Source organism: Anarrhichthys ocellatus, unplaced genomic scaffold, assembly GCF_004355925.1.
Source record: "Anarrhichthys ocellatus isolate YVR2014 unplaced genomic scaffold, GSC_Weel_1.0 scaffold9, whole genome shotgun sequence".
NCBI classification, from domain to species: domain Eukaryota; kingdom Metazoa; phylum Chordata; class Actinopteri; order Perciformes; family Anarhichadidae; genus Anarrhichthys; species Anarrhichthys ocellatus.
In genome coordinates, this window is record NW_022280039.1 from 5,064,265 (window position 1) to 5,089,869 (window position 25,605).

General features: G+C 39.6%; 1 protein-coding gene across 1 annotated transcript in view; it reads left to right on the forward strand.

The window, feature by feature from the left end:
* Window positions 1-25,605, forward strand: part of si:dkeyp-14d3.1 (transmembrane protein 132C) — a 117,683-nt gene that overhangs the window by 19,837 nt on the left and 72,241 nt on the right. The window contains exon 2 of the mRNA XM_031848948.1: window positions 5,440-6,328. Coding sequence (XP_031704808.1) covers window positions 5,440-6,328 — 889 coding nt within the window. The remainder of the gene's footprint in view (window positions 1-5,439; window positions 6,329-25,605) is intronic.

Here is a 25,605-nt window from a genome sequence, read left to right on the forward strand (position 1 = left end):
CCTATTTGGCATTCATGACAAAGCTCAGAATGATTTAGGGTCAGGATGAGGGTCAAAGGCAGTGTAATTGTAAACCTCGACAAACAGCAACTTTGCAATAATGTGCTGAAAATCCTTTTGTATGTGACCCTTGTTTAGGAGATCATTCAAAACTGAATATCTTAAGAGAATTCAGATATCACAGAAACATCCAACCTTTTCTCTATTACTTTGTCCGTTGTTGCTCACCATCTACTTTTGCTACATCCCATTGAGCATTCTGTCCTTGTTGCTTATTTGTGGTCTGTCTTGACATGTGTGATGAAGCATAAAGACAGGCAACAGACCAGCCAGCCACCCGGGCAGCCATTCGATTCGGTGTCCACCCATATTACTACAGCCAGGAGTGGACAGCAGGAACGCTGCCTCTCCTTCCCTGGTGTCCTTTATTGTGGCTTGTCATTTACCCAGCTTCTGCGAGTGTGAAGGCTGCTCTTCGCTCCGCCAGTCCTATTCCAGCTCTACATATCCTAACATGGAGCCCCGATGGCAGGATGAGTGAGCCTGTATGAGGCTGAGTATAGCAGGGGTGCTGCTTGGCTAGTTAGCGCTCACCTGAGACCTGTCTTCCCCCCCCTGCACACCTCTACACATCCGTGTCTGACAGGAAAATCTCTGACTGTTAACCTCAGAAACTGGAAAGCCTAAATTAACTGTGTGTGCAGGAGTAGCATCAGATATTTTAAAGTGACAACTGAACTAATTGGAACAGATATTTGTTTATGGCTTTTTACATGCTGTATGCTTGTACACTGCCTTAGAGACTACATTACACAGAAACTGCACCAGTGCTGAGAGAGATTGTAAATCCATTTCTTCTATGAGACTTTAAGATTGTTTTCCACTGAGCTGTGTTATGGCCAGAGCTAAAGTCTGTCCCCTCAAATTGAGTTATTTCCCTCAAAACCACAAATGTAAATCTCATGGTGGCACTAGAAGAAAGGTCAGAGGATCATCTGGGAACTGTGATTGTCTTTACAGAATTTTGCAGCGAGCAATCCAGTAGATATGGGAATGCTTCACTGGATGAGTGAAAACTTTGACCTGCTGGTTGCGCAAGATGAAATGTCAGGAGATCACCAACGTTTTTAGGATTCATCCTCATGGGACTATTAATATCTGTACAGAACTTGATGACAATACATTAAAAAATTGTTTAGATACTTCAATCTGGGCCAAAGTGGTGGACCGACCAACCTAGCCTGTGTAAAAATCTAAATAACTACTTATGTGCAGACATACAGGGCTTTAATAATGCCTATTTGCCAATAACATTTACAAAGCAACCATCCAACAGCCTCAACAGTGTTTCCATGTAGAGAGCAAGAATCTTATTAAAACTGGAAATGAAGAAAGAGCCTCAAACATTTGAATTTATCTGGCTCAGCAAAATGCTGCCCATCATTTTACGATTTAATGCCACACAATAGGGAAATTTAATTATACATGATGTGGTTCATAAAGTGTATGCTGAAATGGACATTTTTCTCAGTTGAATTATCATTATTTTTTCTTTGCCTGACCATTTCTCTGCTAGCTAATAGTTATGTGCATCCTTCCACCTCCCCCTATACTGAAGAAATCTGACATTTGGTATCTTTTAAAATTCCTCATTAATATTTCTACAGCTCAACTGCAGTTACTACTACACAGCTATTGTTGCTGTGACATTAGACAGTTGCTACTACTATCACACTGCTCACACAGTGTTATTTGGGGTTTTTGATGGGTGACTTTCAATGCTGGGCTGGTTACTTAAAAAATGTAATCAATTATTACTCAACTGAGTGCAGACAAATTTGATATTAACCCTTTCTCAAACTCCTGGCAAGATGGAAAACAAGCCTATTGTCAACGTAATGGAGCATTTTTGTGACTGGGATTGGGAACGGTATTTTAATGACAACGTTCAATTTCTAATTGTTACCCCTTAAATCAGAGGTGTTAAACATACGGCCTGAGGGCCAGAACCGGCTCGCTAAAGGATCCAGTCAGCTCACTGGATGACTTTGCTAAGTTAATTAATTTCAATTTTTCAATAAAATGCACTGCTATTCCTATTTGTCCACTGGGGGACGCACTGTCGGCGACTGTCCGTGCAGAAGTCGCCGGTAGAAAATGTCAAAAAAGGACGAAAGAGGACACAAAGTGAAAAATGGGCCACTTCCTATTTCTTCACAGAGTAAATGGGAAGCCAGTGTGCTTGGTGTGTTCACAGCAACTTTCAGTGTTCTAGGAACAATTGGACAACATCTGGTTTGCTGTTTCCCCCTCTTTGCAGTCTTTATGCTAAGCTAGCTGGCTTTTGGATGTAGCTTCATATTTACTGTACAGACATGAGTGGTATCAATCTTCTCATCCAACTCTTGGAACGAAAACATGAAGCATTATTTCGTGGGATGTCCAACTAATCCTTAGAAACAACACATCTGGCCGCCCACGTATGTTAATTCTGCAAAACCTGCTAATATACAATCCAGTAAAATGAAGTGAAGTAAAAGCTGGCCAAAGGGACATTATAACCAGCTGGTTGTAGGGGCCACAGCAGGAGGGGGCCCACACAGATTCCAAAAGAGAGCTTTTATTAAACAGGAGTGCCGAGAGCAATATTCTCTCAGGGGGTCCAGTTATCTGAGCTACACCCCTGCTGCACAGAAAAACAAAGAACTACTGCAGTTTGAAAAGTACGTTTGTACTGTGTTTTTCGATTTCTTCTCCCCAGAACAAAGGAGGGAGCTATTTATCTTGAAATAGCTTTGTATGATTTATTAATTCCAATATGTAACACAGGCGTGCTGATTCGGATTATGCTGGATCTGGGTTTGGAGATTTCCAGGCTTTATTTGTCTTGAGATAGGATTATTTTGCAGTTTATTAATTCAATGTTTGTTTCGTTCCAGACACAGGTTAAACCTTGTTTATCTTGTTTATCATTGATCCCCCGAGTGTCCGAAAGTAATTATTATACACACTGTTAACACGGTAACATTTTGGTGCAGACATACCAAGGTCCTAATTAGTATTGGATCTTCCATTTTCTGTTTCATTTCCCCCATTCCACCAGAATATTTGCTCATCTTACTTTAGATTTTGTTTGTACACAAGATGTTCCTCGTAGCTTTAAATAGCATTCAACTGGCTTCTTTGATAGGTACACATGGTAGTTTGATGAATCCTTGTGTTCCTTGAACAGGGTCTTTCTTCATGTTTTTGTGCAGCAGTTGTAATTGTAAATAGTTAGAGACTCATTTGTTTTGTCTGGTTCTTGATCTTATCTAGTTTGCTTGCATCAAATATTAACAGAGCAGCGTTTTTGAAGTTCATTATTTGTAATGTTTTCATCATATTCTAAATAGTGGATCATTTGGTCCATGTAGATAAATACATTACAATAGCCTCTGTGTGCTGCACAATGTAAAATCTGTAATTAAAACATGGGGGATCCAGTCATTAATCAGTAACTTAATATGCATTTCTTTTATGATTTATTAATGAGGAGTGACCAATGATCTGCTGTTTTCTGGACTAGCAAAAGTCTGAGCACATTTTAAACCTTTTTGTCAGCTGTGAAACATCACATTCGAACACAGAGAGTGAGGTGCGCAGGCCATTGGAGAGAGCACTTTGCTTTCACTTTAATTGAGACATGAGGGGCTCAGACATGAGAGTGAGAGTAACATTACCACAGTACCAAGGGACCAGAGGATGACTTTGTTCCTGACTGTTCTGTCTTGCCGGACTATTAAGCTTGTCATTTGCCAGCAGCACAAAGTCACGTACACAACAATGCCTCTTGCCAACAAACAACACAAGGTTTGTTCAGGAAAAATACAAACTGCTCTGTTGGTGCTCTGTTGTTAAGAAGTCTGTGTTCCCTGTCGTAAAGACAAGGTCCGGATCAGAGTGTTTTACTCCGGAGAAGCTAACTAATGCCTTAAGTAGGACTGGTGCTGCCCCTGGGTTGAGGGTCGCAGCCTGCCTACACCCTTGCACCCCCAGTGGGACAGCAGCACTGAGGTCAAGAGGGGCACCATGAATCACAAATCCCTGTCTGATTTGTAAACTGTCGGGACATTGATTTACACGGATGATAAGAGGAAAGAAATCCTCTGGCAGCTAGCAGGGAGATTGTGGTATGCTGAGGGAGTGTAATCACACAGCAGATTGCTCTTGAGAAGAAGGTCAAAACCCATTCTTATGGTGATTAAAAACCTTTTTTTAAGCAGGCTGTACTGTTCCTCAACCAGCGGAGCCATAGGCAATAAAGGAAACTTGATCTTTGATAAACTGCACATATCCGGCTTAATTTGAACTATGATCATGTCTTTAGATGGTCTGATAAGCAGCCATACCAGTTGTCTGTACGTCTAAACATGATTTATAATAATCTCCTAATTGTGTTGAACCCTTTAAAGAGTATGTTGTATGATTAGTTCACATTTCGGTCTGTACCAAAATTATGTTGACTTGTTTTAATTTATCAAAATAAGCAAAAAGTCTAAATTTTTAAATGTTACATAAACACAAGTGGTCATCCAAGAACTTTGCCTTAGTAAATTAAAATTGGGAAATTTATGATTTCCATCAGAAACTATTTGATCAAAGAATAGTAAACAAGATTATGTATCCGATCCGGAATTCAATGGTAGATTATATAGATTATATTTTTTTGACAATTGTTGATACTCGGTGTGGACACGTTTCGGTCCAACTCGAGAACTACCCTGGGGCACCAGACACCTTGGGGCCTCAAAAGTCTTTTATTGCATTTCAGTGGGTTTGCAAATTTCTTATGGAATATAAAGCAATAAAGTACAACATTTCAGTTTTTTGAAATTTCTATAAAAGTTTATCAGAGCATCACAACATGTTGCAGTATATGTTAACCACTGATTTTACTCATTGCTGTCAAAAAATAAATAATTTGGTAAACTATCATTTCCTGAAGATTATACACAGCAATGAGAAGAAAAAGTGCTATTCATGAAGAAGTCATTATTTGAAAATAAAAGCAATATGAAGTAACATGCTGGTTTAGATCACCTGGTCTAGAGTCTGACTTTACACCGCAGTAAATGCAATAGCAATACAAGACAAAGCATTTTATTTTGACTTTTGAATTCTGTTACTGTTTGTAATTTCAGTATTTTGAGTTTAAATGTAAGAATGTGAGAGATTGTAAGTGGCAGGAAAACATATGTGACATCCCATTAAGAATAGGAACGCAGTACTATCAGTGTGGTGACCAGTTGACCCACCGGAGTTGAACTTTAAGATGTGTTGTACCAGTTTTTGACTGCTTCAATTGGCTGTCACTCACTATCTTCTAGTTTTGCTGAAAGACTGTCCGTATACACCAAGTGAGCCTGCCCTGACTTTGTATTCTCCTCTGTCTTTTAGTAGCCGACTGTCGACTCTTAGAGGGATTGCAGAGATATTCCTCCATCCCCACATACCTGCCGGTCAACTATCAGGTGCTCAACGCGGACTTGGCGTTCTTCCTGAAGGAAGCCAACCAGGACTTCATGAGGAACTCTAGCCTGATGTCTCGGACTGAGCCCTTCTTTATCTACCAGGCCAGAAGTTTGCCCTCAATGAACACTAGCTATGGGCCTCTCTCTGTGGAGCAGCCTGTCCCTTTAGAGCTCCTACAGAGCCCGGGAACGTTTCCTGCCTCTTCTGTTTTTACCTTCAACTGGAAGGTGCAGACCTTTATCATGAATAACAGGATTCACTTGGCCAAGCCCAAAGTCCAGGTGCTGTTTTACGTCGCAGGCAGGGACTGGGACGACTACAGCGCCATCGACAAGCTGCCCTGCGTGCACATGTTTGCTTTCCATGAAACCCAGGAGGTGCGGGGCACTTGCCAGCTGAAGGGGGGGCTGGGGCTGTGCGTGGCTGAACTGGAGCCCTTGGCCAGCTGGTTCAGCCCACCCAGTATAGTGCCAGGACGTCAGAGGAACCTGGAAGTATCTGAGGGCACACCAGTGGAGCTCTACTACATGCTGCAGTCCACAGAAGCAGGGGAGTGCCACTCAGATGAGGCCAGGAAGGACAACTTCATCCGCTCAAGCCAGGAAGGGCTATTTGGTTCCTACACCTCCACACTGCTGCGTAGGATCGGTGGTGTGAGGCTCTACCAGAACCCCACTCCGCCGCCCCTCGCTGAACACAGGCTTGATAACAACTTCATGGTCATGGTGCCAGCCACACCCATGAGACAGAGAGAAACCGTCTCTGCTTATATCACCGTGTCAGCCGACTCTCCTGTGGAGATGTTTACTCTCAGGTAAGAATGCTTTTCTTTTTGTTCTTCTGTGAAGTGTCTGGCTGCAGACTTTCTCTGTCAGTCTCAGACTCTGCAGTCTGTGTCTATTGACTCTTTTTTCCTCCACCTTTTCTTTGTCATGCTTGTCTGCCTTAAAGATTTAGGCAGTATCCACACTAAGGTTTTTTGAAATTGTATACATCCACACTGAAACATGGCTAAATCATATTTTCTTTCTATATATATTTTTTTTTAGCAAACACTAAGATTGTGCATCACAGACTGGTTCCTGTGCTTTCTCACAGCCAGTTAAACCTCTGTTCTCTCCCCTGCTCTCCACGATCATATAGATCACGATTCATTATAATCACAATTTAGGTGTTCTCATTGACTCATTTCTTCATTTTCTGAAGTCAAACAACTGATTCAGACGAAATGATTATTTGATCGCAGCTCACAAACGCCACTTGTTAACCAAGGTAAACAGCAATTCCTGTGCTGCAGCACCGTGGCCCTTGATCAAATCAGTATTGATCGCGAAGTCGTCTGACAACACAAACGTAAACACAAGCTGATGACAACAACTTCACTGTTTGATTGGCTGTATTGGAATTCCAAACGAGTGATGAGAGAGAGTTAGCACATCTTCAGCTCAAGTCTACATCTGTGGCATGTGTCGTTGTTTTAGAGAAGTACTCTTAATCGTCCCCTGTATTCAGGCAGGTGTGTAGGAGAATAAGTGAATCTGTCAACAGTGAGCAGGAGCAGATTTTTTTTTACTCTTATTAAATAACAATTGTGTCCCGTCAATTGACCTTCATCACGCATTCCATATAATAAATGACAAGTCTGCACATACACACTCACAAACCAATTCAAGGGACCAAGAAGCCACGGACATACCATTAACAAACATAACTGATAGTTATCTTTAGACTTATTATGGTATGTTATGGATAAATCACCTGAATGGATATGTTTGTTTTTTTCATATCGTTCGGAGGAGGAGGAAAAAGCAAATCGACGATTTTTGGCCCATCGATCGAAATAATAAATACCTAAACAAATATATAAATCTGGAACTGAACATTAAACCAACCATAAATATATTTTTTGACAATGAATTACCCCTTTATCACCCTGTCATCAGTCTGAGTTTATGAAGAGCTTAACTTCTGACATTGTTAGAATACATTATACTTATTTGCAATGGGCGATGCTGTTCTGTGGATTGCTTCTGTTGCGCATCCCGTTAAATTGTTAAATGCCAGTCTTACAAACCATTATTGTTGGTGCATATTCCCGGGATAAGGGGGATCCTAAAGTGTGCGATTTCATTTCATAAATGGATAGTTACGCGGCAGGATTATTTGGAAGACAGAACGCCAACCTGGTACGTTAAAGTAACAGTCGAATGATTTCCTTTCCACCCTGTCTGACAGGCTTGTATCGTGGACAAAGAGCTGATAGTGTTGTGTTATATATTTGAAAGATAACTTTTGTGAAGGGTTTGAAAACAGGTCGAATGTGACATGAATACCACTTGTCAGCTTTGCTGTAAAAATCAGCTGCGGGGAAGTTTTAGTCCCTATTTTCTAACCCTATCGCCAGAATAATATGTTGAAGGTTTTTCCACAGAATGGAGAATAACTTTATATTACATGCACACAAATATTTTCAGCAAAAGTGGCCGTCATTATGGGTATGAAGCCTCTACGTAAAATGATGATGTACGTCCTTGCGTGACTGATGGCTGCGCAGCTATCAGACATTATCGGAGCCCAGTTACACCGATAAGGATAATCTGGAAAATGTCATATCAGCACAGATTAATCGGTTGACCTCTACCCCCAAGTTAGTTTTTTATGGGTTTAGTAAATCAAATTAAAAAAAGTTAAGTTCATAGTAACTGAATTCTAGAAGTTACGTTGTTGTTTTTATCTTCTCAGGTAACCAAGCATTTCTTACACAGTGAAAGAGCAGGGTTATCTCGAGGAAATAGCTTGATTCATTGAAGCTGTTGATAGGTACTAATTACAGTGAACAGAAGAGACAAAATGATTGAGATAATTAACATGCAATGCAAATGAGGATGTCATTCATTAAAATGCACGTCCATTAGTGTAGTGACTGAAGCCGGTATTAATCACACTGGTTTGGAACATTTATAAACCTTCCGAGAAGCTGCAACAAGGGGTCAAGCCCATTTGTCAACCTGTGTAAATGTAAACAAGCCGTATGCTGAATAAGAGTGTTTTCTGCTTAGGCAAGGTGAAAAGCACAGAGGCAATTTCAAAATGAAACTTATTGTTTATTAAAAGAAAAGCTGTTCCACAGTCCTTTTCCTCTTCCAGTTGTTAGGAAATGTAGATAATTTACCCAGCTCATAGAAAAGATACACAGAGTTTGCTTATGCTCACAATTGGAGCTGAGGTGAAGTTTGAACAAGTTGAATAAATTCTCCAGACGTACTGTATGTCCTTCTTGTGTTTCATTGCATTACCAAATAGTTCTTTTTTCTGAAGCGATAAGGCATTGGAAACTTTCTTTCCCCATATTCTAAATTGAGAAATTCTCCTTTCATCAGTCAAATGAGCTGGCCAGGCTGGCCACAGAGGCAACGCCTGTGGTGTTTTTATTTGGCAGCGTAGCGCATGGCGGGCGCAGGTTGGCCATCTGAGAGCAGCAGATATGGAAAGGCCTCTGTGTGGTCCTAGGTGATAAGACCGTCCTCGTACATGCATTTGTTAGGACGCGTAATCACCAGAGCGAGAAGACTTTGATCTCTATATTCACAACATCATTATCATCTGTGTGCTGCACACTTCTGTGTTCGCCATTGTTGGCTGTGTAGCCCTGAATGCAGAATGAGCTTATGATGCTGTAAAAATCTGTCAAACAGACCTTCTGCTACTTCAGTTTTACATGTTTATTTGATGCCCGGTTTCATACAGTTAATAACAAAATCCAAGTCCGTCATACTTCATTCAGCGTGTGCATATTTAAACAACACGTCGGTATTAAAATGCTCACTGTCTTTCTACACATGGCGGAAAAAGGGTAACGTCAAAAGAAAATGAAAATGGCCACTGCGCCCTTTAGTAATTATTTCCTCTTCTTCCAATCAAGATTTCACCTTCGTCTTATCCATTATGCTGAAAGGCTCATGCTGTGATAGATGTAATGCAATGAAAGCTAATTTCACATATTTTTAATAGCCAATCATCCGGCCAATTTATTACTCACTTACTTTGTGGACTCACAGCATGGTATGCCTTACTGGGGTATTTCAGTCTTGACATGCTACTTTAAATTTGATGGGCTCTGATTTGATATGACCTCCTCTGTGTTAATAGGCTGTGTCACTCAGAAACGGAACTTGTTTTACTGTACTTCACTTTGCTCGGATTTAGAGGGACTTTGATTCAGAGCATCAAATAGTTGCTGCTTTTAGTCACTATCAAGAGTCCTCCTGATGTATGAGTATATATCTATTTCCTGTCTCCTCTCCCTTTGACAAGCCATTGTCCACTGGAGAAAAACGATTTGATTCCGATGTGAATTGAAAGAGAAAACTGCCTGAATATCAATATAAAAAGACGATGGTGTTTGTTGTTAATAATTTTTATTTTTACATTTGTTAATTAAACTACCATCATCTGCATGGCACTAATGCCAAGGTGGCGTTAAGGTACTTAAGGAGTGTGCATAAGTATTACAGTGTTCACCAAATGCTCATGAGAGGATCTTATTTTAAATTGATGATTCAAGCTATACTTCTCATTTTAGTACGTTTTCAGTTGCTCATAAAATCATCATGACTATTCATTTAGCCAAAATGTTCCCATTGAGATACATAATCTCTTCTTCAGGAAGCAGAGCTTGGCAGCATTGCCTGAAACAAACACAACCTATATTAACATCATAAAATATGTACATAGTTTTATGAAATAAAGCATATTGCTTCCACAAAAAGAGCAGAGATGATATTTCACACAGCAAAAGTCATGTGGCATCGTTAAGGCCGTCATTTACTAACTTAATTGGTGACGAGAACGGACGTGTCAGGATCTATAGGTGACGTTGTATTTGTTTATATAATACAGAAAACAGGTTTTTAGAGGAACATAGTTATGCCAAAATGTAGTTTTCTTTTATTCAAAATAATGAGGAAGCATTTTTAATCAACAAGTTGTTCATACAGATCATTACAGTATCTGTAAAATGTTCACTGATGATTGATTGTTTAGGTCTGTATGACTTAGTTTAGGTTAGAGAAGGAAATGTTGTTAATGTTGATTTAAAACCACAATTTAGTTACAGGCAAGGCAAGGCAAGTTTATTTTTATAGCACATTTCAACAACGAGGCAATTCAAAGTGCTTCACATAAAACCATTAAAAACATCAAAACATAAGGCAAAAGAAGTTAATTACATCAATATATTTCATGACGTTTTCTACAAGTTTACACATCCTGCAGTCATTTAAAGGTGATAAACATCTTGTGAAAAATACAGGGAATTATAATGTGTTATGTTGGTTTTTAAATGTCTTGTCAATGTCAAAGGATATCATCAAATATAAATGACGGTGAACAAAGCTGGATTAGACAGGATTAACTCTTTGGCAGCAGTGTATTCCTTTGCTGTATTCCTTCTTTGATATCTCCCTGCTTTATTGTGCTGAATGAGAAACAGTATCACATCACAGTCTACAGTAGAGCTGTTTCATCATCAGCAGGATTCACTCCTTCAGAGACATTTCTGCACACCAGCAGATTCTGCACCGTTGCAGGGGAGTCGAATAAAGGAAAGGACATTGAAAAGGCACTTACAACTACAATGCCATTACATTTAGTATAAAAGTAATCTATAAGCTCATTATCATAATATGTTTTCTGGTATCACTGCGCGAGATTTCGATTGTTATATGTCATTGATAATTCATTATTATCACTCAGATGGTTCATATGCAAATGAAATGCAGTGAAGGAAATTATTTTAAAGGATTTCTTTTTTCCTTCTGTAGTCTCTAGGGGTATAAAGAAGAAAAAAAGAAACAGAGCACACAAGGAAATGGCTCTATTTTCTGTCTTGGTGCAGTGCTGCCATATAGCATGAGTCACTGTACAGTGAGGGTCATTACATGTGCATTGTCCTCCCTGGCCGGGCTCAGCCGTAATTTTAACAATAGATTAGTCGATTTAAGTAACACAACATTTCACTACAGCAGACGGTCTCCAGAGCATATTGTATTTATAACCTCTTTGTATATTACTATATTATTATTATTGTAAAAAGCTCACCAACTGCTTTAGCAAAGTAAAAGGAGCACTCAGACACTACTGATGATAGGTTGACGGCCCGTTAGAGACTGTATGAAAATGATTGGGGTGGGGAGAGGGGTTGAATTTAATGTTCCAATTCTTAAAAAAGTAAGGCCCTCCCCAGCTTCATTAAAAGAGCACCCACCCAATATGGCAAAATCTGTCCAGCAGAACCAGACATGTCGTCTTTTTTTATTCCACACGTCCTTTCAAAACCTGTTGCCTACATTACCCACAATGCAACTCGAATGCTGACAGTTCAGTTCAGAGATTCAGGTGTGCTATGCGGGTAGAGGTTAATGTATCCTCAAGCAAAGTTGAGGAGCGGGCTGCGGAGGCTCGGTTACCTCACTTTCCTCTAACTTCACACACTTTTTCCTTTTCCCATCTTGTTGTCTTCAGCACCAACCAACACTGATTCAAGTGACATCACTTGAGGCAATTTATCAGATTTTGCGCTGGGCTATGTCAACAAAACAAGGAGAAGCTAGTATAACAACACACACAGAGGGAGAGCGAATTCATTCTCTGCTCAGGTAGACATTACTCCACTACATCTTTAGCAAGTATAGTTGTTTGCTGCTACATTTATTCTCTGAATGCTGTACATGACTAAGAGAAACACTTATCCCCTGAATATCTCAAAATAATACCACAGTATTGAGACAACTTGTTTCACCATTGATAACTAAAAAAGGCGGAGAAAAAGTTGGATCGTAGATGGTGTAGATAATAAATACAATATTTGTCACATAGGCACCATTACACACATCAGTACTGAAATAGAGAAAATTACCAAATTTATGGCAAAAATGACATGATTGTAAATATTTCAGCCAGTTTGAAGAAAGAGTTTTTTTACTGCCACTGAATGAATGAACTGGGCAGAGATAGAAGCATCTTTGGTGCTGCATGGTAGGACCAATGCAATACTTTTTCTTCACCCGCCCTTCAAATTATAATAATATTTAGATCAAAATATGTTGCGTATAATGTATGAAGTCAGTCAGTCTGTAACATCAAAAACTATTGAACCGTTAACAGCCACGGCTACCATGTTAATTCATTTCACTGATTAGAACAAGTTCACCATGTAGGATGCTGAAATATATTACATTTCTGTGAACCCCACTGTTCTGCTTTCTGTTATGGTGAATGAAAAATTAATTATTTTTTACTAAAAACTGTAAAGATCGACTTACACTCCGTTCTCTCACAAGGAAGGTTGAAATGAAACATTCATTTGGGATGCAAAAAAGATAAAAGACCGACTCATGCTCTCCGGCAAATGTCAGACTTTCCCCCCTCAGCTCCTGGAAAGTGCATTTGAGAGTCAGTGACCTTACATTGAGGTCTAGATCTTACAAGTGTTTTAAAAAAAAAAAAAAATAGTTGTTTGATCTTGCTGCCTTGGTCGTTATTTGCCTTGCCCTTAAAAGGCTCTGAAATAGGAAAGATTGGGCTAAAATTGGTTGCAAGGACTGTAAATGAATGAATTGTGTGTTCAGTGCGAAGATAATATCTGTTATTGCTGTGGTTGTACTTTCATCTACGGTTTGTATGTTGTAAAAGGATGGAAGCTGGGCTAATATGCTTGAACGTATCCTTTGTGTGTGTCCGTGTGTGTGAAGCAGATGCACGGCAGATGCAGATGTGTTGTGTGCACACGTACATGACCGTTTGTGTTTCAGCTGACGTGTTTGCCAACCAGATACACACTGCTGCTCTTCTGCGTGCAGCTTGTTTAATCGTTCGCCTCCCTTGGGGAACACTCTTCCAAACATTTGTTTGCAAGCAAATGTCAATAAAACTGTCAGCCTTTTGCGATCACATTGTGTATGCCTGTGTGTCTGTGTACGTATGGGAGTATTTGTGCACGTGTTTGTGTGTGTACAGAAGTGTTTGTGGTTGTTTGCTGACACGTCTGAGCGCCGTGCCACGCTTGCACTGTGAATACTACAAGTATTGTATCAGCGACTGTGATGGAATCAATTTGCCTGGTTTTTACAAGGCAGTGCTTCAGTGAACAAATTATCTGCCATTACGCTTCATTATGTGTACTGATGGACAACAGTGACTAATGTATGCAGGCAGGGGCCTAAAATATCAGCAGGGGCCGGATAGAATTGAATAGAAGAGAAGAAAAGCGTCAAAAAACTTCTTATTTGGGATACAAGTCGTACTTCCGTAGTACCTTATACACTTTAAAGCAGAATTCTTCAACGTTTTTCAGGCCAAGGACCCCCAAACTGATAGAGAGATGGAGCAGGGACCCCCGACTACATATATTGTATAAAATTGTGTTTTATATTAAATGGGCCTAGTGCCACGTATAAACATACCTCTTTATTGTGCATTCAATACTAAGCTATTCAAATAATACACAGGTTCATATATTCATGTTTTTCTTTTAAACATGTGCAAGGTACAGTGAGTAGGGAGGCCGTGCCACTGCCATTTATAAACACACCTTGTCAGCTGATACCAATGCCAATATCAACGTTGTCTGTCAATTGCATGATAATCATGCATACAAGCTTTTCAAACTGATGTTTTCATTTTAAACATAAATATGGAAACGAAAAATGAGTGATGGCCTATTAGTGCCACTGCCATGCATAAACACACCTGTTATCTTTCATACAATACTGAACTATTGAAATAATGGACAGATTCATGTTTAGAGAAAAATAAAATAAAATAAAAAATTGTCTAATCAACCAAAAATTTCGCGGACCCCCTGCAGTAGCCTACCTCCGCGGACCCCCTAGGGGTCACGGACCCCCTGTTGAAGACCTCTGCTTTAAAGTCATAGATTTTACATTTTATTCTTGATAATTGACTCAAATGATTGACTGAAACAGGCCATTGCAATTTTTGAAGATTAATTTGCTGTCAAAAATTTGCTAATTGTTTTAATTGGTTAATGATTAATTTATTAATCAACTAATCATTTCAGCTCAAGAAAGAATTCCCCAGACTGTCCTCCCGGTAACGGTGGCTTACATTGGAAATATCTACCTCCAAGATGTAGCGGAGAAGAAGGATAAAGTTGCATAAAATGGAAAAACTCAAGTGAAGTACAAGTACATTTAGTTTGTACTTGAAGCACAGTCCGTGAGTAAATGTACTTAGTTACATTTCACCAATGGCTTTAGGCATGTTGTTTCAGTTAGCAGCTGACCACTACTAGCTTGATACAAAAGTCCCAATAAAACTAATAATTCATGGAAATAAATGAATAACTGCTCATGTTGATAAATGGATAGCAACATAAAGGATAGCTGGCTTATTATAAGACATAAGACCACAACGCACAGATGAACTCAGTGGTCACACACACCAATTCATTATAGTGCAATCTCATTTGTAAGCCATCATCGCTGGCTATAAACAGCCTCTGACTCAGCAACCACTGGGGTGCTTCTGCAGGGGGAAAATATGTGATGAAAGACTAAGAAAATGCCTTGTCATTTATTGGCAGGCATTGAAGCCATAAGCCATTTTGCTAAAAAAAAAATCTCCATTTGAAAGTGGGGGGAAAAGAAGCACTCCGGGGACGAGATATAGATGGTTAACACTAAACGAATCTGAGAAAGCAGCTTCAAACGTGCATTAAATAAATCTTGTCAGATGTCTCCCAGTCATAATGAATCATTTCTCCGTAGTTTGTTTATATTTAGTTGGTGAGAGTTTGCAGTGTGATTTGGCAACCTGCAGCAGATTGCTTGTGCATTTCCAAAACAAACTGTCTTCTTTTCTGTTAAAGGTGGCCAATAGTGTCAACAGCAGAGACTTTCTCGGATGCAATAATATACATTCCTTAATGAAAAACAAACAAAAAAAAACAGCAACAACGGCGCACAGCACTGGGATGTTCAGGAGCTATTTTGTTTCCACGTAGTGAGGAGTCCCCTCACGTTTTCATTAAGGCCGCACGACGGGAGCCACAAGGTGTCAAACATCAACGTCCCTTATGCTGAGCTTGCCGATTTAAATTTGTTCCATTATGTTTGTTACACTTTCATAAGCTGCTAGAGTGTGTGGCCTTGCCAGCGGGCTACTGAGATCCTGTTAACAAACACTGCTGCCAAAAATCTGGATGCACGGAGAGGTGGAAACAGTGTAATAGAGCAGAGCAGAGTGGTGCACAGCTCCCACATCTAGCCCCCATCGTTCCCACACAGCTCCACGGGGGGTCCCATCATCCGCCTCGGCTCCTTCTAGTCTCTCTTAGTGGAAATACAGTGTTGCACATCCAGGAATAGCTTTCATATACAGTATAATTAGACAGCAATACAGATATACTGATGGCTTTCATGTTACATAGGGGGATGTTTTTCCTTTGCAACCTGATGTATATGTATGGCGTTATATTTGTCTCAATTATGAAAAATGCTTCGTGCAGAAAAAGAATGTACTTCTTATTTTAGAATTATTGAACATCACATGATTCAGATGTTGACATTACAGTCAACAGTGCAACATAAAACATGTAAAGAAGTGTTAAATATGTGACAATATAAAGATAGTAGAAGAATATGTTTTTTTTAGGGTACGTTATTAACAGGGATTACTGGATCATATTTGAACACCTCGAAGCTCTTAGCATGCTCCCCTCAGAAACCAGCAGGCAATCTCCTCTGCCACATTTGTGCATATAACAGCTAATAGCATACATAACAGCTAATGTGTGCATATAACAGCTAATGTGCATATTCCAATGGTCCACGTGTGGGAGTTGCCATTGATATCTTATACTGCAGTGGGCGCGTGGACAAATATACCACAATCACACAGTATTGCCCCTGCAGAAGACGAAAGTCGGAAAATCGGTACTTTGTTAGAAAACAAAAAATAAAAGTTGAAATGAATTGACTGGGATGTGGTTACATTTCTCCTAATGTAAAGCTTAGCAAACTAACTGAGTAAACGGATCAAACATCAAGCCAAATGTTTAAGAGCTGAAACCGTCACCAATGAATATCTTTTCACCACAAGAAACATTTTTTCATGCAGTTATTATTTTGTCAAGAATAATTTAATTTGAGCAGACAAAAATGGATTATATGCTCAGTAAATGTATTTTTCAAGATTTTTGCTATCCACATAAATAACCAATAATAACCTCTCTCATTCAGTCGTCTTGTCCTCCATTCTTTAAAATCTCCAATTTCCTTTTTAAAATTTAGAGACAAATCATGGGTCAAGAAAAAGAACAATTCCATCTTGTATTTCAGCGACAGTCACAGTGTTCTCCATGCACCAATCATCCAGAAATTACATAAAGATGACTTTATCTTTCTGTTTGATCCACTGATTACATTTGTAACCGACTGTTACAGTTAAGATCAGCATGCTAATTGTTTTACGAAGGTTAATAGAGGCCAAGCTCCCTCCACTGATGAATATATTGACAAGAACAGAGCCTCAAAGATCACAATATGTTCCCACTCTCAACATTATAAATGCAGCAGTAATTATGTCTTTGAAGAATGATTGAATTTAATTACAATAATTCACTCTGTTATTCGGCACTAACTAATAGGTCAGCTTATTCAGTCCCCAGTCTTTCACTTACACTTTCGTTTGCCCCTTTTATTTCCTTCTAAGCATAAACATGATCAAAGCGTTTCTCTTTTAATTAATTACAGTCTCTAAGCTAGACCCTGTTCAGCTTCATGTTTAATTTAGAATCAGTATTGTAAGGATTCTTCCCCGCTTGTATTCATAGTTGTCCATCTCAAAGTCCTGATTTAAATGTTGATATAGTCTTTTGTAAAGCATTGCCATTCATCATTAAAGAGGAGAATCCTTGAACAAATCAATACATTATAGTAGCGATTTATAGTTTATTACACTCATCAATGGCGATGTATATTACATAACACAATCTACGACAAAGCAGAGAGGTTTATTTGATTTTATAAAATGTGCTAAAAGAACCATCAATCTATCACCCTCATGATACAACTATAGACACGCAGACTACACTTAAACCTCAACTCCCTGGCTCACTTTGATTGTATCATCCATTCGGCCTTGAATGATGCTCAGCTTATTAGCAGTTTGGAAGTACAGAGATATGATTTAATGCCGTTTATCGGAGGGAACACAATAAGACAAAATTGAATGGTTTCCTTATTCATTTTCATGGACTTTAATGTGCCTTTAAAACTCTGTAATTGGTACTGTAACGGGTTGTATTATATCATTCCTGACACTTGTAGCAACTTGTTCACTGACAGTGGCTGATTATCTCAGTTAGCTGCATTATTGCTGTTATGGGGAGTAAATATAAAGTAGGAGTCAGCGGTTAGAAACATGGTGATTCTCGAGGGCTCTCTCATTACTGCATTCTTCTGGCATCCACACAATAATAGAAATAAGAGGATTATCTTTCCACTACATACAAGTGCAATCAAATCATCAGATGCTTAGTAGATTCAATTTGGAAGACATAGGATATTTTTCTATGTGTATGTTTTTCTTTCTACTTCTTTCTACTTAATCTCCAAGTACACCAAAAGTACACCATTTTTGGAAATGTTCTTATTTGCTCCCCTGCCAAGAGTTGGAAGAGATGATCGATACCACTCTCACCACTCTCACATGAGCGTGGTAAAGTCTTCATTTACAGCTAATTTCATTTTGAGAGGGTTTCTTCTAATACAGAAAACAACCAAAATAACAAAGGATTTAATTGTTTGGCTTGTAAATTGTGCTTTTTGCCGTTTTACTAATCAAAACAAAACACGTTGAACATCGCTGCTGGCCTCTGGTTCAGTCTTCAGTTTAAGAGTTTGAAGTCAGACAGCGAACATGCTGTTGCCTCTGTTGAGATCAATGCGTCCTCTTGTGCATTTTGTCACTTCATCTGTAAACAGTTGAAGAAAAGCTAGTCTTACACTTTTATGTATTGTAATCCATGTTTTAGTCTTCAAACTACAATCGAGCAATTTGTGCATCTTAACATAGATTCTACATAACTGTCATTTAAATGAAATGTGTTTCTTGCAACTTTTTTAATCCGCTGGGACCAATAAGAAGTCCCCAATTAGTCCCCAATATTTTACACATAATCTCTTTCCTAGATTCTGACGACCCCTGTCCAAAATCTGTTGGAAGACGATATGTAGAATTGATTTAGTTTATCTCCACCTTGTGTGTCAACTATAGTGCGAGTCTGGCTGGCTGCATCCAGGGATCAGGGCAGTAAAACGTACAGCTATAGCAACAGCTCTGCTCTCCACAGACAGAGAGAGCTCCTGTGGTGACAGCCCCCCAGCGCAGCCCCACAGAACCGCATCAAATCAATGGTTTCAGGCAGAGCGCAATTATACCTCCGTGTCGAAGGCAAATTCTTCCCTTTTCCCATCCTGCCTATAGCTGCTGTGCAGTGCAAGTAACAAGCATATCACAAACGCATGATACTAAAATCAATGTTTGCATGTACAGATGTCCTCTATGACAGCATGTGGTGGTCTTAAAATACTGCACTCTCAGTCACCCACAATCATTCAATGTCAATTAGGATGCAGGAAACCCTAAATGATGGGATTCAAAATGTTTTATTAAAAACTCATCATAAAAATAAAAATAGCTTTTAAATTCAAACATGTTGGATAGCTTTTGTTTCCATAGCTACCGGCTCATCTTTCTGCCACAGGTAAAACTGGTGTTTGTTGTCAGAGCTATCCTTTCCCCTGCGACTGACCATCAGTCATGGCCAGCATTAAAAAACTAAATTCCAGTTCTAAACTCCACAACTATATACAATAAACCAATTAGAAATTTGAGTAAGCATAAAAACCAATATGTTCACCATTATACAACAGAAAATGTAAACAAAGAAAGTCACTATTAAGTATAATGGTGTAATGCATTAGTGGAGGAAGATTTTATTCTTTTATTTTAATATAGATTTTAGAAGTAAAAGTTGTAATACCACTCCATTACAAGTTAAAGTCCTGAATTAAAAATGTTACTTTAGTAAATGTATGTAAAACTAGAGACTTGCTATGGGATCACATCAGCCACACTACCGGGGGCGTAACGTTTGGGGGACCAATGACCCCTTTCCCACTTCCTACCCTCCTCCTCCTTCCAGCACCCTTGCTCGGACCACACTTATCTTCGAACTTGGCCTTCATTTTCATCTCAACTAAACACCTATAAAGGTTTGTGACTGCATCTTGCAGGGTTGCAACATTATCACAAAAACTGTCTGCAGAAATATAAACACCTGGCAAAATACTCCAAACTGCCTCTGTGGGTTCTCGCGACAGTAGGCGTCTCCGGGACCCCATTCGACCACGATGACACACAAAGACTCACAATGTGAAAAGAATCCCAGCATCGCTGTCACTGCTGGTAGTTATGAAAACGTACTTAAAGTATTAATCGTAGAAATATGCAGAAAAACTGCCCCTCTGAGTAGCAAAATCTATAATGTATTATAACTAAAAAGGTTTGCTCATTATAAGTTTTGTATGTAAAATCTTTGTAGAGTTTGTCAAGTATGTGGTAACTATGTGGTTGGAGTAAAAAGTTCAGCCCTTCTGAATAGTAGTGGAGTAGAAGTATGAAGTGGCATGATTGTGTGTTCCTTTCAATACTGTGCTCAAAGATCACATCGTTTTAACTTTATCCCTGCTTTACTTTTTTAAAACACTGTACGGCTGAGAAATAATCTACAGGGAAAGCGTCTCTGAGTTGTAAGGATGCCCTACGAAACCTGGTTCTAAACGGGAACCGGTTCTAAATCAGTCCTTGTGTATAAAAATGTGTAGGTCTTGATGATACCCGTATGAGCTATGTGATGACATATTGGTAGCTGAACTCTCAGCACTGACCCAGCATCAACCGTGACCATGTGACGACAGCCCCACAAGGTTAACCTGAACGTGAGAAACACTCCAAACCAGCTCAGTGGAGGATAATCCTACTACAATAAACATAATTCCTAACAGAACACAAGAAACGTAACACAGAGTAGAAAAACTGTGTTAACAGAATAATCATCGCACATAGCTTCAGAGCTGAACCGGGGAATGGAATGAAAGATGTTTGGGTTTATGGAGGCTACATTCATTTTCTTTTGAGGGCATGTTTGATTGTGTGATCGCATTTGTGTGGGTGCAAAAAAAAAGGAGATGAGTCATTGTGCATACCTCTCTGAAGCTGTGCATATGCACAGTCAATAATAACGATGCCACCCGCATTTGTGACATCAGCTGCTAATGCTTTCCCCATCCATGGATGTGTTTCCATCCTGTGATTTATCCCCCACTCAGACCTGCCACTGCTCTCCCTTCCTCCATGTATTTAGGTACAGTACACATCCCTGTACTATCTAGCGTACTTCCTATTTCATGTGTCTCAATTATTAAGAGTGAGGAGAACAACTTGTATCTTTTATCGTACAAATTAATTGACAAAAAGGAGAGATTTATTGGTGCTATTTCCATGTTTTTAACACAGTGCTTTGTGTTCTAACACAGTATGGATTTACATTACTTATACACACCACTCCAATACAGTACATCCTGCCCGGTACTGTGGTATCGATGCAGCTAAACAAACAAGCCCTTCTCTCTGCTGGGCTATGTATTTCCTATGAGGTTGTACTTTGTCTATATGTTCTATTGTGTTTACCTCTGTCAAATCACCTTTCGTGAGAAGCAAAATGTCTTTTTGTCTTTCAAACAAACATCTCTATTATGGAGTGAAGTGCTTGTCTGAAAGGGCATATAGAGAGCATCATGCTAGGCATATGTCTCCTGTCGCAACATAGCGTGGCCTTGTGGGATCTTAAGTGGAAAAGCACTCAAAAGCAGTGAAAATGCACATTTTGTGTAAGTAACAAAGTAACAAAGGGATGTATGCATGCATATGTTTGTCAGATGAATCCATTTCTCCCTCGTCAAGTATACCATATTGATAAACCATTTCTACATTCGGTCACTCCCTATATGGAAATGAAGCAGAGCTCTGTATTATCAAAATGCCAGCTCCCTTATTTACATTTCATCCTCTTCTTCCTGTAATAATCTTTACAGGTAGAAGAGGAGGAACAATTTCTTCAACCTTTGGAAGAAACTGTTATTAACCGAGGAGACCCTGTTCTTGTAAAAGGAATATGGAGATAGAAAGTGAAATGACTTAAAGATTAGATTGTGTGCCAGGAAGTTGTGGTGGGATAATGTAATATTTGGCTTGCACGTACAGTATGGGGCTTGGGATTCTTGTTTCAGTGACCGATTTGATGGAGATGCATCTCACCTTGATTCACTCATATCTCGATCATGCTAACATGCACTCTGACTACAAATTAAACTGCATTGTTCTTCTCGTATTTCAGTGCACTGGCGGTAGATATTTCCATCTCTTCCCACACTCAACCCAACACCTCGGGATTTGACTGCTCAGATGCTGAACTTTGGCATTTTACATGCACCTCCGAATTTGGTTATGTTATTCAACTGTCTGGCATTTCCAAAGGTCACAACCTTTACTTGTTCATTTGGTGTCTTCGATGTCAATGTGTCTGTGTTCAACATGAGTTTTTATGGGGCAAATGTCAGAGGTTTGGGCCTTGTTAGGGCTGCAGAGGGGGCTGATCGGCACCAACAATCAATTCTCAGCAGGCCCTCAGCGATCTTTTCTGCCTGTCACTCCCTCCTTGTTCTTCCAGGCCAGAATCAGTGAACCTAACCTGGTTTATCCAACATGCTGCAGAATTGCCGTTGCACAGCAAATACTCTTTGAATTGCCCATTGGCCCCAAAGCAAAAGAAAACATACGAAAAAAACAGCTGACCCCAAGTTTATACATGTCAAGTAAAAAAATTCAAAATTGCTCTTTTGTTCCACTGCGGTTTGGCTTTTTTTCTTTTTACAATGTACTCGACAATATCCTGCAGAGACTAGTCCTGTCCTCTGCAGTGCATATCTAACATAGACAGACATTGAGAATATGACAGCCCCTCCTGTAGCATTAGGCACTATCTGACAGGGGGGGAAAGGAGAAGTGGAGCAAAGTGGTTGGTCTGAGTGGCTAAAGACTGAGAAAGATGAACCATAGTGGCCTCTTTCTCTCCCCGTGAAAGGAGCCTGTGGTCCCATCCTGCAGCAGGAAGGTTAGGGATTCATCATTGACCAGAAAATTCAAGTGTGTGTGTGATCAGGGTGGCTGGCCCAGCGCTGCGCTAAATGGAAGACTAATGGGCAGTGGGAGCGAGCCTGACGGCCTCTGAGAAGCCCTGTTCTCTCTCCCTCCACCTGCCATCCATCAATTTTCCAGCTGATACTGGGAGATAGCTGCCCCACACTGGTGGGAGGGGGGCAGAGGGAGCAGGCAGGAGGGACGAGCGAGTGCACCAGCTGGCTGGAGACAGGGACGCAGCTACTGCATGCCATTGGGAGCATACAGTGTTTAGCAGCCATTCTCATTCACAGACTGAGGCAGAGGTGTCTGTTTGGGTCAGGATGATACCTCGGACCATGCTCAGATCTACGGTGCTCTAACAAGACCAAGTTCCCAATCTTCATCATCTTCTGAGTGAATTAGAATTTCCATAGTATTATTATATATTAATGAAGAGGTTGTTCTTTTTATTATCCAACGGCAGAAGGGATGAAAGAGGCCAAAATGACTGGCAATGCCAGAGAACGCAAAGAATGGCTTAGGGACCATTGTAATGAGCATTGAAGCTTAAGTAAGCAGATTCAAACATTGTGTCTCATTGTCAGTACAAAAGACATGATGGTGTTCATACAACAGGGTGAGGGTTCAGCTTTTTCTTCTTCCAGAGTGGAGGCTTCAGAGGAACCTTTTTACATAACCATTGGCTCTGCTTTTTCTCTGTGAGACAGAGGACACCAGGGGAAGTTCACACACACACACACACACACACACACACACACGCACACGCACACACACACACAAAGCTAGTGAAATGGATTTTGAAAGTCCTTTTATATAAACTCAGATTAGAGTTCTTTTAAAACAGATGTCACCTTGAGGGCAAAGAAAAGAGATTATGGATTTTTCTTATTTGATCACCTCTCTACTGGGTGTCCTTTACTATGGCAAAGCATCAGAACCCTCCAGGCAAAATGGCCCTTAGATTGAATAACAGTAATTAGAAAAGGTATCCCTCGAAGATTAGTGTTTATTGCACCAGTGTGAGTAACATAGGGAACACGTCTTTACAAACCTAGATAAAAAGAGTTCAATTTGAAATGCAGGTATGTGGACCAGATGCGTGGAACAATAAAGCATTCTATTGCCTGAGAATTTAAAGGGACAGTTCACACCAAAATTAAAAATACATATGTTTTTTCTTACCTGTAATTATGAAGCTTATTTAACCATCTTTATTCAAGAGTGTGGTCTTTCAATTTGAGAGCATGACTCATTAATTTCAATTCAGCTTGTTGAATGTTTTCCCTTAAAACCCTGTCTTCGCACTCAAATAGCCACAGCTTGCGCTCCAGCTTTAGCCTCACACGTGGGCTGCTTCTGTGTGCTCGTGAAACATCTGCTCTCAGAATTCTCCTCTGATCTTGGATTTGTTTTCGCAACAACCATGTCAAAATCCCCCAACTAACAGAATGCCAGGTGTAGTGTTGACCGATGACATAATCCCTTCCTCGTTGCGGATGCATTCCTAATGGGCGGTTCCTGTTTAAACTGGCAGTCCCAGGCTTGACAATATACTTACCTTGCTTTCCTTACAACTTTTGGAAAATAATGAGAGTATACCATCACCCATACTTTTTCTTCCACTTCAATAATAACTACACTGGCTACTATTACTGGACCCAACTCTTTTGTATTTTGTCACACTGACACCAATGCCGTGAACCACGTCAACACTCATCAGCTGTACACAGAGAGCTATCCATTAATGCTAGCTAAAACTAAGGTAGTAACTGTCGTGTTTTTAAATAACATATATTTAAGCACGTGAGAACAAACTGCTCTTAACTCAACTCTTTATTAGCATCGCCCCACATGTCCATTACTGTCACGATACAGACCCTTTCCCAGGTTGCCCTGCTTCACCTACATTCCCCTGGGTCCTAAGTCCCTACATGTACGGCTTCTTATAACATCTATAGACCAACATACATTTATAATAAATACCACAGTAACCACAGCGGTCTGCCCGTTCTTCTATATACATTCATTATGATATCTACCTCGTAGCTATAATTTAGTCTTGCAGTTCCCTTCTAAGCTTAACTATTGTTGTAGCATGTTAGTGTTATTCATCAAAACAGATTGTTTTGATGTGAGTGGCCTTGTTCTGAAGATAATGGCCATAGAGATGTGGGCCTTCTCTCAAACATAATGGTACTATATGGCACTTGACTTGTAGTGCTCAAAGAAACTATTTTCTTTCAACCATAGTCACTATAGAAACTAGGAACTATGGTTGAAAGAAAATAATTCCTACATGAAACGGCTCACAAAAAGGTTTATGGATTATCTTGAGTAACCTGTAGATCATCCTGCAATTCAAGTCAATAGTCTTATGAGCGTAATACTAGCAGAACAGTCTTCTTATGTAAGCACTATATAAAACATGCAATAACGGATTATAAACCACTATAATGTCGTTGAAAGCAAATATAAATGTGTATTAATGTATTTGATCAACTCCCACTGTGGGCATCCATAAGTGAAAGATGCTGTATAGATTAAGAATGACAAGATAGTATCTTCACATTATCTTCATAGGAGACAAATGCTGTGCATTATTACGCTTATATAATGATATAATTGATCAACTTAATTTTCTTATTTAACTGCTGAAATTTCTGAGGCTGCGATTTGTGTTGTTAAATTAGATTTCATTACAAGATATTTATATATAGTTTACTTCTCCAAAAACAGTAGGTAGTGAATCTTCCCTGGCCTCACGATTAGATCACAATTCACTCATCAACGATTTAAATGTGC